Below are 16,044 nucleotides of genomic sequence, written 5' to 3' on the forward strand. Positions count from 1 at the left end.
AGTTGTACAGAAATTTCCACTGCATGTGAATACGCATGAATCTTGGTGAATTATCTCAAGTTGAAACTAGCAATCTTATCTGTAAGGTGCACGAAACACTTTGTACTGGAAACGTTTGGTGAAATGTAGGGAGGCATAATTTTTTTTTATCACCTTTAAACATTTCTGAGCCAGACTTACTGTAATGTGCAAAGCAAGTTGCCAGTAACTTGTAAGCACTTATTTGGTACTCACATGTACCCTGGTGTGATGATGAGGCAGTCGTTTAGATGGCATATTAAATAGTCCTAGATGTTGCTCTTTCCTCTTGCTGCAGTGTGCTTGCATCTGAGGAATTGTTGCTCAGGATGTCATTTTGCTGCCTTTTCTAAACAAATTATTGGGCATATATTAAGCAATGGACTATGACACCCCTAGGATGACTGGCAGAATCCACAACCTACCCATTCCTGCCAGCTCTGTGCACGCCAAATCCTAACAATGGGGCAGCTTCTACAGAGTAGTGCTGTGTACACGCCCAGAGCAGCTGTTGGGCACTCTGTCCTGGGTGTGCTTATTGTCCACATGGGGCCATTCTGAAATGGCTATGCTGCCTAGCTTCTAGGATTTGGGGTATGTGGAGCCAGGGAAGGTAGGCAGGGCATGCTTCACAGCAACGGGCAGCAGACATGCCCATTATCCCTACCCCAGACATGCCCATTATCCCTACCCCACTTTCCTATACACATACATGTGCACACATGAAAAAAAGAGAGAAAACAAAGCAGTCAGAATAATTCAGGCTCATACAATCTATTCACTTAAAAAAAACCCCACTCACCTCTTCCTCATAATTTCCATTTGTATAGAATGTCCTTTTTTTTAAAACAAAATGGTGTGTCCCATGCATGATGCTATGAAGTATTGCTGGAGACAGCATTATTAGATTTAGATAGTTGGCATTAATAAACAGGTTCTTTGAAAGACTAAGCGTGTTTCATGAGGCACAACAATAGAAATGCACATGAAGAAGTGGAGAAGAATAGCAAAAATTAGAAAAAACATATCTTCTGTCTCTGGCTTGAAGTGACTAGAAGTGCAAAAGCAAAACATGTGTACCAGTTACTCATTCCTGGACCCTATCTTTATTTTCCTGGCTTGGAGAACTATTCAGCTAGATTTTCCCCCTCTCTAAAATACAACGGTTTCTGGGAACCTGGCATGGTGTTGCTGGAATGGTTGCATGGGCATTTTCTTTAATTTGCCTCTGTAGTCATAGCAAAGTCGTATTGATTGGATGCTTAAGGAGACCATGACAAAAAGAAACTGGAAGTAAGAGCTAGAGATGATCATAAGAATTGGAAGAGGAGTATGAGGGTAGACAGGGCCTGTAGGCTCCCACTGGGGTGCCTGTACCCCGTCTCAGGATACAGATACAGAGGTGATGGAATCCCTTTCCTGATTCACCTTTCAGAATTAAGAAATAGCTCAAGAATATAAAGGAAAATCCATGAACATGTGGTGTTGGTATGAGCACTTATGTTGGTGATTAGAGTTGATACTGTTCCTTCAAAGTCTCTTTGTCATGCTGAGCTGGATGCTTGGGGTTCCTAGAGATCCTTTTGGAGTGCTCTTCTGAACAAGCCTATCTGTGCTTCAGGTATTCATCCAGGGCTAGTAGTGTTCAGACAGTGGCAGGTAGACCTTGTTTCACCTGGCTTGGGAACCATATAATCTGGGATAGACAATTGTGTTTCCCTAAGAAATGTCCTGTCAAAGCTACTGCAAGTTCCTGTCATCTTTACATTTTGGTTGGTTGCAAAAACAGCTTTGTAATCTCAAGAATAGTATACCCCACACACTAGTAAAACTTCCCCAAGTTCAAACGATTGGTGTATTTTGTTTTCATTCCACTTTCATACCATTTTACAACACCAGCTATATATCTTCATAAAAGAAAATCTCCTTCCTGTCAACTTTCAGTCCCTTTGATTGATTGGTACCTTGCAACCATCATATCTGTCATATGCATCAAAGCCTCCCACCCCTGTGTTTTGTTATATATAGTGCCATAAGCAAGTTTATACCCTTTTCAAAGTATAAAAACCTGTTTTAAAAGTATTTTTCTGTATGAATTAAATAAACCTGTTTTGCAATTTTTAATCAATTAGGTTCTCTCTGTAGCCTTGTCTGGGCTTGAAAATTTTAATTTGCTCAGTGTAAAGTCCTCTTTACACAGGTTTATTGTTGCTTGATTGTAAAGTTGTTCAGTGAAACATAGCTCTTCCACTTCTTTGGCCACTGGAGCCCTGTGTCATACAGAGGGGTTTGGCAGAAATTGAGCCAATGTTACTGGGGTGTTGGAGGGCATGGGGCCTAAGCTGGTTGGTGCAATGGAAATGCACCACCTGGTGTGGTACAGTGGAGACCTCTCGGACAATCTGTGACGCTCCCTCAGGATAGGGTTATGGGGAGTTGAACTTGCACTGGTAAACCTGAGTGCAGAGACCTAGAACTCCTAAGCATTTCTATAATGCCATGTTATTCTGTGTATGCATGGGGTGGTGTGTTACAGAATTAACTGTTTTTACATCCACAGCTAATGCTTCCTCTACTGTTGCTTCTTAAGCTCTGCTTGCCCTATAACCACATCTATGAGGTGAACCTTCTGATTCCTTAAAATGTACATTACAAGAAAGATGGCACTTATGGGCTTCCATACACGTGCAGGGAGCCTGCTCCGACGCACTGTAATTGCAGCACGTTGGAGCAGACTTGATTAATTGAATGTGCTGGAGTGTGGAAATTACCGCACTCCAGCAGTGTCCAGCACCGTGTATCAGCATCCACGCACCAGAAAATGGTGACAGGGTACTTTAAAGCTTGTTCAACAAGTTTTAGTTCAAACCACCCCGCCACCATTTTTCAGTGTGGGGATGCTGATGTGCATAATGCTCCAGAGACTTTTAATTAGCATGGCTCTCAAGCTGCACTAATTAAAGCACCTCCCCACACCTCCTGGAGCACTTGTATAAACACCCTATGCAACAAGCCTGGTCCTCTGTACTTTTCAGACATTTCCCTGGTAATGATGGTAAGGTTATGAAACTAATAGGAACAGAGATTTATCCTCTGAGCCAAGACATGTGTTCATGGTATTTAGGGGAGGGGGGTGCACACATGCACATGTATACATGCACACAGGGTCAAGGGAAATGGGAGGGATGAAGATTTTCTCTGATAAAAGTAGATGAGAGAGGTACTTGTGCTTTGTCCCTGCCAGGGCTGGGATAGAAGAGGATTGATATTGTCGCTGAAATTACTTTCAGCACGATGCAGCTAATACTCCCTACCACGTGGCACTGGAGTGTGAACACTGAATCACACGAGTGTTGATGGGGAGATCCTAATACCCGAAGGATGCCTGCAGGTGCAGGTTTTGACAGGACTGTCTAAAGCAGGCCTGGTTGCCAAAACATCTCTTTCTTTAAACAGAAAAGCATAAGTTATTTCTGTGCATTGGGTTTCTGGCTGTCTTTACAGTTTGCAAGTGATGGAGAATAAAAAAGGATTGCTGTTCTGGTTGATGAGTGTTCCTTGTGCTTTTGCAAGCCTCCATTACATCCTCTGTCTTCAGGGATTTAGGAGAATTAATTGAGCCTGGTGTACAGTGTTAGTATATAACTCCACATCTGTTTGCTTGTACATCAGAATTGCACTAGCAGTGACAGGTGAAGGGCAATTAATTTCTCTTGTATAAAGAGCAAAGAGGAGTTGATGAAGTGTGAAGGGGAAGCTCTGTTAGATCACTGGATCAGGAATGCAGGCAGTTCCATATTAACAAGCTGGCCCCTGTTCCCAGGGGAATGTGGGGCTCTGCTTCAAGCAGTTTAGGAGGCACAGCAAAAACCTAGGCAAGATTTGTCTCAGGTAGGCATTCCAGGACTGTAGCCTGCTGTTCATTAGGACAGACTTGTTTTCAGTGTTTGTGAACGGCGACTCTTATTCAGAACTAAAGTTGCTTTCAGCTTCCACTTGAGCAAATGAATTTGATACAGATCTGACCTGCAGAACAGCTCCAAATTTTGCACATTTAACTGGGGGACTTTAGATCCGGTCTGCATTGGTGTCTGGGTGGGGAAGCAGCAGCTAGGAAACTTGGAGCTGGGTTTGAATTCTCTTCAAAGTTGATAGTCATGGATGTGTGACTTGGTTTGGGACTGGCTGTGTGTGCAGATGGGGTTACAGATTACTAGTGCATCAGGGGAAGAGATTTCTTCACCCTTTACTTTCTTATTCATGGTCCTATCTTCATCACATCCTAGCAGCCTGTTGGTGTTTGTTCCCCTGGCATTCTGGCTCATCCTTGTCCTTGTGGTGGTGATGTCTGTTTTGAAAGAAAAATGAAATGGTCAACTCCAGGTGACTACTGAATCTGTCCTTTCATGTGGAATTTGAATTTAATTGCTGTTCCAGTATGGAGAGGGTAGAATATACAGATTCTCAAGAACTTACTTACCATTAGTGTTAGGACTGTTCTGTGCAAGCCATTTCAGGACAGTGCCTTTGTCAAGCACCTTTATTACCCAAATCTGTTATAGTACTGCATGGTTTAGGGACTAGACAATTGCCCAGTGGAATTCTTTGCTGGCTCACTAGTTTGAACCCAAGCGAACTATACTGTAACTAAAAATGCTCCCCATCTGAAACCCATATGAAATGAATTGATAATTTCATACTAGCTCCTAAAGAGAAAGTGTACATACTGTAAAACCACTGCCCCAGCCGACCACTGTAGCTGGCAACAAAGGATTTTGTGGACCTTGGAGCCTAAGTTTTTTCTCTCTTTGGAGACCAGGATTAGGGTTGAGGTATATCATTGGGACAGTGAGATGAATCCTTGACCAGTGTGCTGTTGTATGCATTATATTCTTTGGGTTCTGAGGGTAAGTCATACAGAGCATCAGTCCCTTTCCTACAGCAGACTAGCCAGGGGGTGTGTGTGAAATGAATACTTGTAGACTGCTACCCTAATTACAGTCTTACTCCAGAGTCTCCACATAGACATTAATGTTGACTTGTACACTTCGTGGCAAAGGTGCTTATTTCATTGCATAAGCATTCCATTCCATTGTCTGTCTCCTTGTGGTAAAATAAATATTTTAATTTGTGGAATATTGGATTTTGGCAGCACGGAAAAAGCAACATGTGTAGTTGGTGCATTTACCTGCATTATATCATTCTCCTGCTTTTTCAAGGAGAATGACTCTAGTTTCCCTGGCTGCTTATTTAAGAAGACTTTGCCATTAAAACCCTAGAGGGTGGGGGAGAAACATATAAAAATTAAATCACTTAATCTGTTCAGAGATTGAACTCTGTAAAGACTTGCATAAAAAAAGTTATTCATTTAAGGCACTCCTATGGACTTCAGGCTACTCAATTTGTTTGCAAGAGTACATCTTGAGTTCAGAAGTACAGCTATCGAAGTGTCAGCATTGTAAAAAAATGGGAAGACAAAATTTTAAAAGTATAGGTTTTAAAAAGCTCTATCATGATCACCCTCTCATAACAAAGTAATTTTAAAGAAACGTTGTAATACTTTGGGATCCATGACTTCTTAGTAGAATATTAAAAGGTACTCCCAAAGAGAAGCATTCATGACTTGCTAAAACTTGCTGTTACATTTTGAAGCCCCTTTGTTAGTGGAAGGAGACTTTTTGTGTTTCTAGTTGGACAGAAAAGCAGGGTACTACTACAGGCTTATGTTGCTTGAAGTATAAATGCTTTGATCGAAGGTGCAAATAACTGGACTGTGAAGTAAGAGATGTAATGTATAATGTAAAAAAGGTGACATATTGAGAAGTAAAGGTTTTGTTTAGAACTGGAATATCCAACAAAATCTCTGATTCACACAACATCTTCAGTGTTACAGGCAGTATGTGCCACATATTAAGGAAAACTAGGTAAAACTGTTAGAAATGCCGAGGAATTTGAGCATATTTATTGGGACTGATTTTGTTTTCTGCTAGATGTTTCACTAATAGGAACCATAAACCCAGGTGTTCTGGGCTCAGAGGGGCTCATGAAAACTTTTTTAAAATGATCTAAAGTAGGCTTTTTAGAGATTAAATGTCATGGTATTGAAGTCTTTTTTTGTCTGAAGTCAGTCCCAGTGTCTCTGCTGAAGGACCTCCCAGAAGCAAACCCAGACAGTGGAGCATCTTTGCTATCTGCCTTTTTCTTGTGAGTGGGGGCAGGGGGAAACACCAAAATGCACCAGAAAACCTCAAAGAGTAGAATTATGAACTATAAATTGAAACTTGTTCTGTTCACCCAAACTTTGATCCTAAGGGCCATTATATAGTTGCAAGTAATTGTACATAATTATTCAAAGCAAAATTAAATGCATATGGCTCTGATGCTAAGTGTCTTCCTTGAACGCTTTAATGGAAACTTCTTGTGGTTGTATTCTGCTAGAGAACTCATTGAGTTGATTGATTCTCTGTCCTATACTGCAAGTTGAGGAAAGAGGTTGGACACTACAGACTGGCATAGTAGACGTAGGGGTATAGCACTTTGGGTGCCCTGCTTGAAAATCAATGGACTTGATTCTGTTCTTGTTGATTTAAAGTGGCCCTGTAAATGGTGTCCTCATCAGGTTAAGAAACCCAAGGAGATGATGAGATAGGACAGTGTTTGGCATTGTGGCAGACCTTGTCTGGAATTGGTTAGTTAGGAGGAAAAGAACATTCGGATTGGTGCTTCCTAACAATGTCAACTTCTTATTTTTTTCTCACTGAAAAAATCCTAGCTCGTATTAGAGAGTCTTGTCCCCAAAAATCTTGTGTAGCTGAACACATTTCTTGGTATGATATCACTGTTGGCTTCAGCATGTGAGTTACTGTACAGCATAAATGTCAGTATTCAAAACTCCTGAGTGCACAGGATTTGTTCAGCCAGATTTACAAATGAAATCCAGTTCAGGTTCTTGGCGAGAATGGCTTTCCGCATTTATCAAACTGACATGCAAACCAGAGAAGTAAAATCCAACTAAGTACCAGGTGCCATAAAATGCCTTGAAGAACCAAAGTAATTCCAGAGACAAGGGCAGTGCTAGTCCCTCCCTTCCCCTCCCCCACAGTCTCACTTATCCATGTTTTTGAACAAATGTCTGTGCAAAGTAATTGGTTCTCCTCTCCGTTCCTTCAGAACTATTTCCATATTTTAAATGGTGACCTGTAACTCAGCCAGTGTAGTATAGGGAGGGTTTGTGGCCACGTGGAAAGTCCTTTTAATGCCTAGAATACGTGGTGTGTCCAAATGCAGCCTGTGTCTAACTGAAGGAGGACAGAAATGATTGACTGCGGTTTCTCTGGGTGGTGAACTTATCCAATAAGCACTGGATTGTGCATTTTGGTTTGTGACCTCTTTCAGCCCACTACATTCAGGCAGCACCTCTTTTTCTGCAAAGACCAGAAGTTCCTATTCAGAGGCTTTGCCCTTTTCCTTCCCTCACTCTCGATTCTCACCTTACACCTAGAAAACTGGTGGGTCACTATTCTTTCTTTAAATATTGTTGTTATCCTGGCTTTTAATACCAAATTTGTCAATAGGACGCCATCTCTTAAAGGTCAACTCCTTCCCCTCTGCCCTAGAATTTTTGACCCTGAACAGGGTCACCTACTGATCTCCATCCCGTAGTCTTTCTTCCCTATTCCACCATGCTAGCGTGGGACTCTTAACAAAGAAATACTATCCCTTGCTTTTGTCAGAATCCAAGAATCTCATGCATGCCTACATCCAGTGAGGTTCAGATACACCTCCACACGAGGAAGCTCGTTGTTACCTATGCATGGTATCAATCAGGAAGCTTCACCCTCGCTGCTGATGCAGGGAAAATTCAGATTTCCCCCTTATCCAGTCTTCCTTAAAGGCAAGTGTCCAGGATTCCTGGACATTGCATTCATATTGAAATAATTAATGAGTTTATTGGCAAACACATAGGCAGACGAGGTTCTTTGGGTGAATCTGATATCTTTTATTAGACCAACTAAATAGTTGGAGAACAATTTTTAAGCAAGCTTTCGAGTTCAAAAATCCTTTGTCAGGCTAAGGAAGTTTCTGCAGTTGGTGTGTGCTCTTCCTGGATGGAATGAAAAGTAAAGAAGCCAGGGGCTGGACTGGTATGCATACAAGACAGGCAGTCAGTGAAAATGTAGTTTGAGGAGTCAATGGGTGAGAGACAGGCTGGTTGGGGGAGAGAGAAGGGGGATGAATAGTGAAGAAGTACCTGGGAAGTCAGCTGTCAGGCAGGTTATAATGTGTCATAAATCCAGTGTCTATATTTAGTCCATGGTTTTTAGTGTCCAGGAGGTTGATGAAGTGGAGTTTATAGGCTCGTCTTTAGGAAGCGTTTTGTAAGTTTCCTTTGAGGATCTGGACTGAGAAATCGGAGAGTGGTTTTCTTGTGAGAAATGTGCCCCCACGTTATACAAGAAACCCACAGACCAACATACATATCTGCACAGAGCCAGCAATTACCCTAAACACACCAAAAAAGCTGTGATATACAGCCAAGCCCTCAGATACCACCAAATTTGCGCTGAAGAGAACACCTGGGATTGCCACCTCACCAACAAGGACACTTCTCCCGAGAGAGAGATCACACGTTTGAAAGAGCTACCCGGATACCACGTGAAGAACTGCTGCAGTACAGAAGAAAACACCCCACAAATTGTACACTGCTGGTTATGACATATCACCCCTCCCTTGAACCTGTACGGAAAATCCTCAAACAGTTGCAACCCATACTAGAAAGAGACACTATTCTTAAAGAGATCTTCCCAGAACCACCCATCCTAGCTTTCAGACAAGCACCGAACCTCGCCAACCTCATCACCAGAAGCAAACTTCCTCAGTCCAAGAACACACCGAATGGATCCAGACCATGCTGTGACAAGAAATGCAAAACCTGCCAACACATCTCCACCACTGTCACAATTACTACACCCCACAACAGAGCCATCAGCATTCCTGGATCTTACAGCTGCACCTCCAGAAATGTAATATACCTCATCCAATGCACCAAATGCCCAGATGGAAAATACGTAGGAGAGACCAAACAACAACTGCACACCGGAATGAATGCTCACCGGAAAACTATCAAAGACAGACATACCCAATTACCTGTGGGGGCACATTTCTCACAAGAAAATCACTCTCTCTCCGATTTCTTAGTCTTGATCCTCAAAGGAAACTTACAAAACGCCTCCAAAAGACGAGCCTATAAACTCCACTTCATCAACCTCCTGGACACTAAAAACCATGGACTAAATATAGACATTGGATTTATGACACATTATAACCTGCCTGACAGCTGACTTCCCAGGTACTTCTTCACTATTCATCCCCCTTCTCTCCCCACAACCCACCCTGTCTCACCCATTGACTCCTCAATCTACATTTTCACTGACTGCCTGCCTTGTATGCATACCAGCATAGCCTCTGGCTTTTTTACTTTTCATTCCATCCAGGAAGAGCGTACATCAACTGCAGAAACTTCCTTAGCCTGACAAAGGGTTTTTGAACCCGAAAGCTTATTTAAAAATTGTTCTCCAACTAGTTAGTTGGTGTAATAAAAGATATCAGATTCACCCAAAGAACCTTGTCTGCCTATGTCCTTAGACCAACACGGGTACAACCTACACCCCTTAGCAAAAATATGGCATTTTTTTCTAACTCTACTCCCCAGAGGAGAATGTGGATTTTCTTCAAGTTCTTTTCTGTTTTGCCCTTTATCTACCTTTTGTAAATTAGATAAACCTCTTGGCTCTTGCCAAGGGATCAGGGAAAGCTCCTTCCCTTGACATTTTTGGAGTATGAGGATAAAATTGGTGGCTGCCATTAAGATCCTGCAAGAAAGATACTGATTGGGCAAAGTCCAAGGGCAAATACCTACCTGCCCATGTGGAACATAACAGTGCCCAATAAGTCATTTATGGACAATAAGTTTATTCCCACTAATGAGAGGCTCTTTTGGCAAAGAATGTTGCAAGCGTGCATTTGAATAATAACTTCCTTGACCCTCAGGCTGCTAAGTTGTCTCTGTGGCTTTCAAAGTAATGAAGCTGGGGTAATAGCAACAGTGAGAGAATCTGTGCTTTCCATAGCTAAAGCTGCAAAATAAATCCCTATATTAACTTCTCTGTTCTGAAGCATTCACCTCTTGGTCTGAAATTTCCTATGTGTGGTTGCTGCCAAAAGAAGAATTATTTTAAGTTTCAGTGAAAAGATATAGCCATTTTCAATTAGAGGAAAGTGAAAATAAACACTTTCCCTTTTATTAAAGCAGCTCTTGTAACTTTAAGCAGTCATGCAGCCAAAGCAGTAGAGGTATGAAAGTTGAAATTGGCCTAGAAATGGCTATCATTGCAAATCAGGACGCACCCTTATTTCAGAGGAAATTGGTTTGCATTTGACTAGGTTATCATAATTTTATTAATTTTGCTCAGTGCAACCTAAGTAACAATGTGGTGTGCATGAGCACTTTACTTAGCTGCACTTTCATCTCCCTGCATTTCATTATAGTTTAAACTGGCTGCATGAAATAAAGTAAACTAGTTTCATTTAATAGGGCCTTTCAAAAAAAATTTTTACAAGATTTTCTCATAGGAAAATGTCCACCTGTCAAAATCCTAAACCTTTTGCGGAAATTATGCCAATTTTGACAGAATTTTCATCGAGATGTTTTCTTGGGCCCATGGTGACATTTCAGGTTGGGGAAGGGTTTTAAAGAAAGGTGGGAGACCCACTCCACAATAGCTACTCACTTAGTATTATGGGCTCTCACCTAGGATGTGGTTGACCCAAATTCCAAATAAATGTCTTAATCACACACTGTATTATTGGCTAGTCTATGGTAGGTTGCATGCTTGTATGTATACATGTCTCCATTTTATCTCTGGCACAGTGAATACATACTTAAACGCTTTATAATCTCTGGTTAGAGCACACTGGGGATTTGAACCTGGGTTGACATCCCAGGTAAGGGCCCCAATCATTGATTTATTGGCTTTTTTGTGTTTCTCTAAGGATGTTAAAAGGGCTTGGTTTTACCCTGTTGTAAAATGAAACCAAATGCCAAAAGCTCAACATTTTTCACCAAATTGTTTTTCTGGCTAGCCCTACTCTTTAAGCTAGTGTGGCCTTTTTGGTCCCTGTAGTTGTCCAGGGTCTTCATTGTCTTACTCTGCCTGCCTTTCTGCTGGAGCCTTTCTTGGGCACTTCTCCTGCACCTGAGTTTTACGGTGGGTGTGGTAGCATAAAGCACACTGTCTAGTTGTATGAGAGGTGTAATGGCATCTAGCCATAAATTTCCATGTTAAAGAATTTTTCACACACCATTCTAGCTAATGACTACCTCTTAGAGTCATTGTAAAAATGATGTCCTCTCCTGAAATACTGCAGTATTCTTTTATTGAGAAAAACTGATTTATTGTCTTTTTAATGAATGTTTTATCCCAAATAAATGGGAATATCTCATGAAAGCTGAACTGGAATGTTCTTTAACATAGTTTGGGGTTTTTCTCGGACCCTCGGAAGTACTTTACACATGTCAAACAATGATCAGACTGCAAGCATTTCTGCGGCTTGTTGTGTTCATTCCTCCACAGAATTGGAGCCTCCATTCCTGCAGGATCTAGCAGGGGGCCAGGTGCTCTGGGCTGCAATAGTACTTTTGTTTGGGAACAAGTGTTTGGCTTTTACTGTTGTCAGCTGTGTTGGTGGTTTCATCTGAGGGCGAGAAATACAAACTCATAAAAATGTAGACATGGTGGTGGCTGTTTCATGTGCAATACTATAGCCTGGGATTTCTTTTTTCTTTTTTTTTTAATTTGCACTTGTGCCTCAGGCTTTATGAAATAGGGGTGGATTAGTGTAGTTTTGTTTCCCTGGAAAGAACAGCTTGTGAAGTGCATTCTTGTCACTGTTACTGTTTTCTCCCCATCAAGTTGTGTGACTGTAGAATAGATTATACAGATTGCCACAGGATGGTTTTCATCTCTTTGGTCGTGAGAACAGCTTCCAAAGCAAGATAAAAGTGCATTGTGCAGGACACAGTACAAACACTGAACAAAAAGCCTCTGCCTTAAAAGATCGCTTGTTCTACAGGTATTGAGGGCTAGATTTATACCAGTACATTAGCTACCTAAACAGATTAGACTTTAGGTGCCTAAAATTGCAAATACCAAACCCACTGCAGCAGCTGCAAAACTCATTAAGCATCTAAATGCACTTGGTACCTAAATTATGAACTCCTAAGTTCTCTCCATGCCTAAACTTAAGGTATCAGAAAATGTAACTTTTGGCAGGAGATGGGCAAGTTGCTGCTCTGGAGCATTCATGGTCTCTCTTGCTGTAACAGTTACATCCGCATAGTCCTTTAGTGCAGGGGTGTCAGACTTGCAACCTGTGGACCCACATCATGTGGCCCGTGGAGCTTGTAGAGGGGCCAGGAATTTGGTGGTAGGACTGCTGCTGAAATCTGGACTATGGAGTCCTGTTGGTAATGCACGACAGTGGCAGGAGGCAAGCAATGGCTGTGTTAACCACTGCCACTCTTCCCACCACCATGTCTGTATTTAACCAGTAAGGATTTTAACTGTCCAGATCCAGCCCCAAGGCCAGGATGAGTTTGACACCCTTGCTGTAGTGAAACAGTTAGTTACCTAACTTTGGCTGTGAATGAAACAGGATTTAAGTTGAAATGCTTGTGTTACACTGGTATCGCTACAGACTCATACTATCTTTATATCAGTATGGTTTGTTATCATTACAGTTGTTACTTCTGTCTACACATTTACACTTGTGTGCATGCCCAGAATGACCCCAGTCTGTACCAGTTCCTGCTTTATCTGTTCTATGGTCTAGAATGGAGTTGGGGCTGCATCTGAGTTCCACCTAAGTCCCTAGTAAGAACTTTGTCTCTGCCCTATTTCAGGTGTATGTGCTCAGAAAGGGGCGGGAGTTCAGATACACCTCTGTAATTGCTTTTCCTTCCTGGCTAGCTTTCTTTTTAGTGCCCAGATCACTGGATCGCTTCTGGGAGATGCCTGCCTCTTCTCATGCACTGTAGGGATCCAAGATGCCTAACCCAGCTTGTTTGGATCACCCCTCCCCCCCCCCCCCCCCCCCCCCGGGTAACATGATTACTTTTAGATATGATGAAGTCTAAAAATCCAGACCTTTATGAGACTGATCTAGATCTGTTCCCTTTCCATTTCCATTCCCTCACAGTTGAACCAATCAAAGATTGTCCCTGCTATATTCAGCCAGATTATTACTGATACACGGTGCACTTTTCCAACATCATCTATAAAACCATTGTCCAGGGGTTTATTTACAAAAAAAAATGCTCTGACTCACCAGTTGCTTTTTGTGGCCAAGTTGAGCACGTTTGCATGAAAACAGATACTAGATCAATAAAAAGCAGAAGGCTTAAATGCCCATTTTGGTACTTTCATTCTTTTCAGCAATCTGACCTCTAGCTCCATGAAATGGGTTAAACAAGGGGCCCAGCAGCTGTGCATATATTATAGTATCAGCAGCTGACTTCTAGGCATGAATGCAGTCACTTTTCAGAAAGTCATCCACAGTCTGGTGCCTTCGGAGAATGGGAGAGGCATTCAATATAAAACTTTGTTCCAAATAATTTTTTTTGCATACTTCCTCTTAAACCAAATCTTAGTGTGAGACTTAAATTGACATTGGCTATGGAAAGGCTTCTTGGAGATCTCTGCTACCATATGGATCTCCAAAACCACATGCAGTTGACTTTGCTACAGTTAACTCTAGGTACAGAATCTCTCACCCTCTAAGCCAGGGTTGGGCAGTTATTTTGACTGGAGAGCCACTTAACAAATTTTTGGTGAGCTCTTGAGGGGCACACACCCACAATTTTTAGAAGATATCATTTTAACAAATTAGAAATAACAAAACATTATATACTAGAAATCAAATATCTACTGTAACGCATTTTAATTTTATTTCAAAAAATAATTTTTGTCCTGATTTGGGTTTTTTTTAGTAGTGTATATAGAGGCAATTTCACAATAACTCAAAATAAAGTCTTACTCTTGTATATTGTGTGGGGGGGGGGTATGGTGTATGCGTGGGGAGGTGGGTGCACATGTGTGGGGGGAGTGTAGTTGGTGGCAATGTCTTTTGGTGGCAGTGTCTTTTGCTGCATATTGAGGAACCATGTTTGTATTTATATATCTGTTTTGTCAGTTGTATTACCTTGAAGATGCAAGTACAACTTCAGGGGATCACTAAAATTACTTCTCTTCATCCAGCAGTGTCTTAAGGGGTTAGATCACAGATTGCATTACATCTTAGAAGGCAAAGCCTATGGGGAATCCAGAAAACCAATCCACCAAGAAACTTAAAGCAAGTTGCATGTTGAAGATCAGGCAGAATTAATTTTCCTTTGGTAATACCAACATTTATTGGTGGAGTCAAAGAGCAATGTTTCTGCCCAGAAGTGAGAGATTTTATGCTTCATCCTTTATCGTGTAGAACAACTGTCAGATAGGTATAAAGTTATCTACCCTAAAGAAGTGAATCCAACAGGCCCTTTGTGTGTAAGTACAGCATCCCTTGGTTGTGTTCATATTTATATTTATTTTTCCTTTTCAGTTTGCTCAAAAGAGACTCCAGTGGAGCTAATCCCAACCTGAGTGCTGCTTACCGGAACAGACACCTGCTGGAGTTCTCAGTTAGCCAGAAGCTTGACACAGCTCAGAAAACTCCTGACATCATCATTGCTAAGAGCAGTGATAGGTAGGCTCAGTATCTTTAACTTTTAAAAATACCAGACAGCTTTGGTATTTCAAGCTTTTCTCTTTTGCCTTCCAATTCCTTGCACTTTATGGGGCAGAGTTACCTCTTTTAGGGAGCTAACCTTAAAACCGGAGTACCTGGAATGCTTGATTCCTTCGGTAATTTGGTTTCATGATGCGTTTGGCCAGGTCCGATACCCTGGTAACTGAGAGTGTTTGAGCACTGAAGTAGATTACCTAAAGATGTTGTGGAATCTCCATCATCAGAAGTCTTTAAACTCAGGTTAAACAAACACTTGGTCTGGGATGGTTAACAAGGATGTCCTGCCTTGAGCAGCGGGTGGAGTAGATGAGCCCTTGTGGTGCCTTCCAGTCTTGTTTGTCTTTGATTTTTATCATAGGAATTTAAAAAAAAATCATACACTTGACTAGGTTGTGGGAACTTAGTCTGCCTCAATTATTTAGACTTAATCATACTTATATGGCTGTATTGGAGGGGCCTTCACAAATGTGGATCCCACCTACTGTACACAGTATTTCTAACTCATTTTGTCATTGGAGTTAGGATAATTGGTGGGTTTTCTTATTGGACTCCTAGAAGGAAAAGGTTTGATGAGAATTTCAGCTTTCTTTCATAAACAGGAAGCTTCTTACCCTCCTGGTTGCAGAGTAGAGCCTAGTATAGGATGCTCTTGCTTCATAAAGACACAGAAACTCAAAGGAAAGGAAAAGATCTCCACTTTGTCTTAAGTTTTTAATAATATTCTCACAGTTTTTGCATACTTAAAGTTGGCCATGCTGCCTTCACCTACCTCTCAGCTTCAAATGCTGGGAAACAGCCCTTTTTGTCACAAGGGTCTATTTGCACTTTAGAACTTTACAAGAGCTCCACATTAAAAGATCTTTCCCATTTCTGAGATGAGGTTTGATATTGAGAGTTAAACTAGTTTACTGCATGTCTTGGCACTCTGGAGTTCAGAGAGATCCAGGCTCTGTCAGACTATCTGTTATATCAGCATCTTAGCAGCAGCCTGGGAGCCCATCTTCATATGCGTGAAGGTGGTTACTAGAGGTGCACCAATACATCGGTCCAACATCGGATTGGGACTGATATAAAGAAAATTGACTGTATCAGAAATCAGCCTGATGTTGCTGATAATTTGGCCAATAAATGCCCGCACATGCATGCAGCCACAGCACTCTGGCAGCAAGGAACACAGCCCAG

The 16,044-nt window shown here is 41.6% G+C and overlaps 1 protein-coding gene across 2 annotated transcripts in view; it reads left to right on the plus strand.

The window, feature by feature from the left end:
* Positions 1 to 16,044, plus strand: part of ATF6 (activating transcription factor 6) — a 174,920-nt gene that overhangs the window by 47,226 nt on the left and 111,650 nt on the right. For both annotated transcript variants that reach the window (XM_019486560.2, XM_019486561.2), the window contains exon 10: positions 14,677 to 14,820. In XM_019486560.2, the coding sequence (XP_019342105.1) occupies positions 14,677 to 14,820 (144 nt within the window). The remainder of the gene's footprint in view (positions 1 to 14,676; positions 14,821 to 16,044) is intronic.

The sequence above is a fragment of the Alligator mississippiensis genome, chromosome 5 (genome assembly GCF_030867095.1).
Source record: "Alligator mississippiensis isolate rAllMis1 chromosome 5, rAllMis1, whole genome shotgun sequence".
NCBI classification, from domain to species: domain Eukaryota; kingdom Metazoa; phylum Chordata; order Crocodylia; family Alligatoridae; genus Alligator; species Alligator mississippiensis.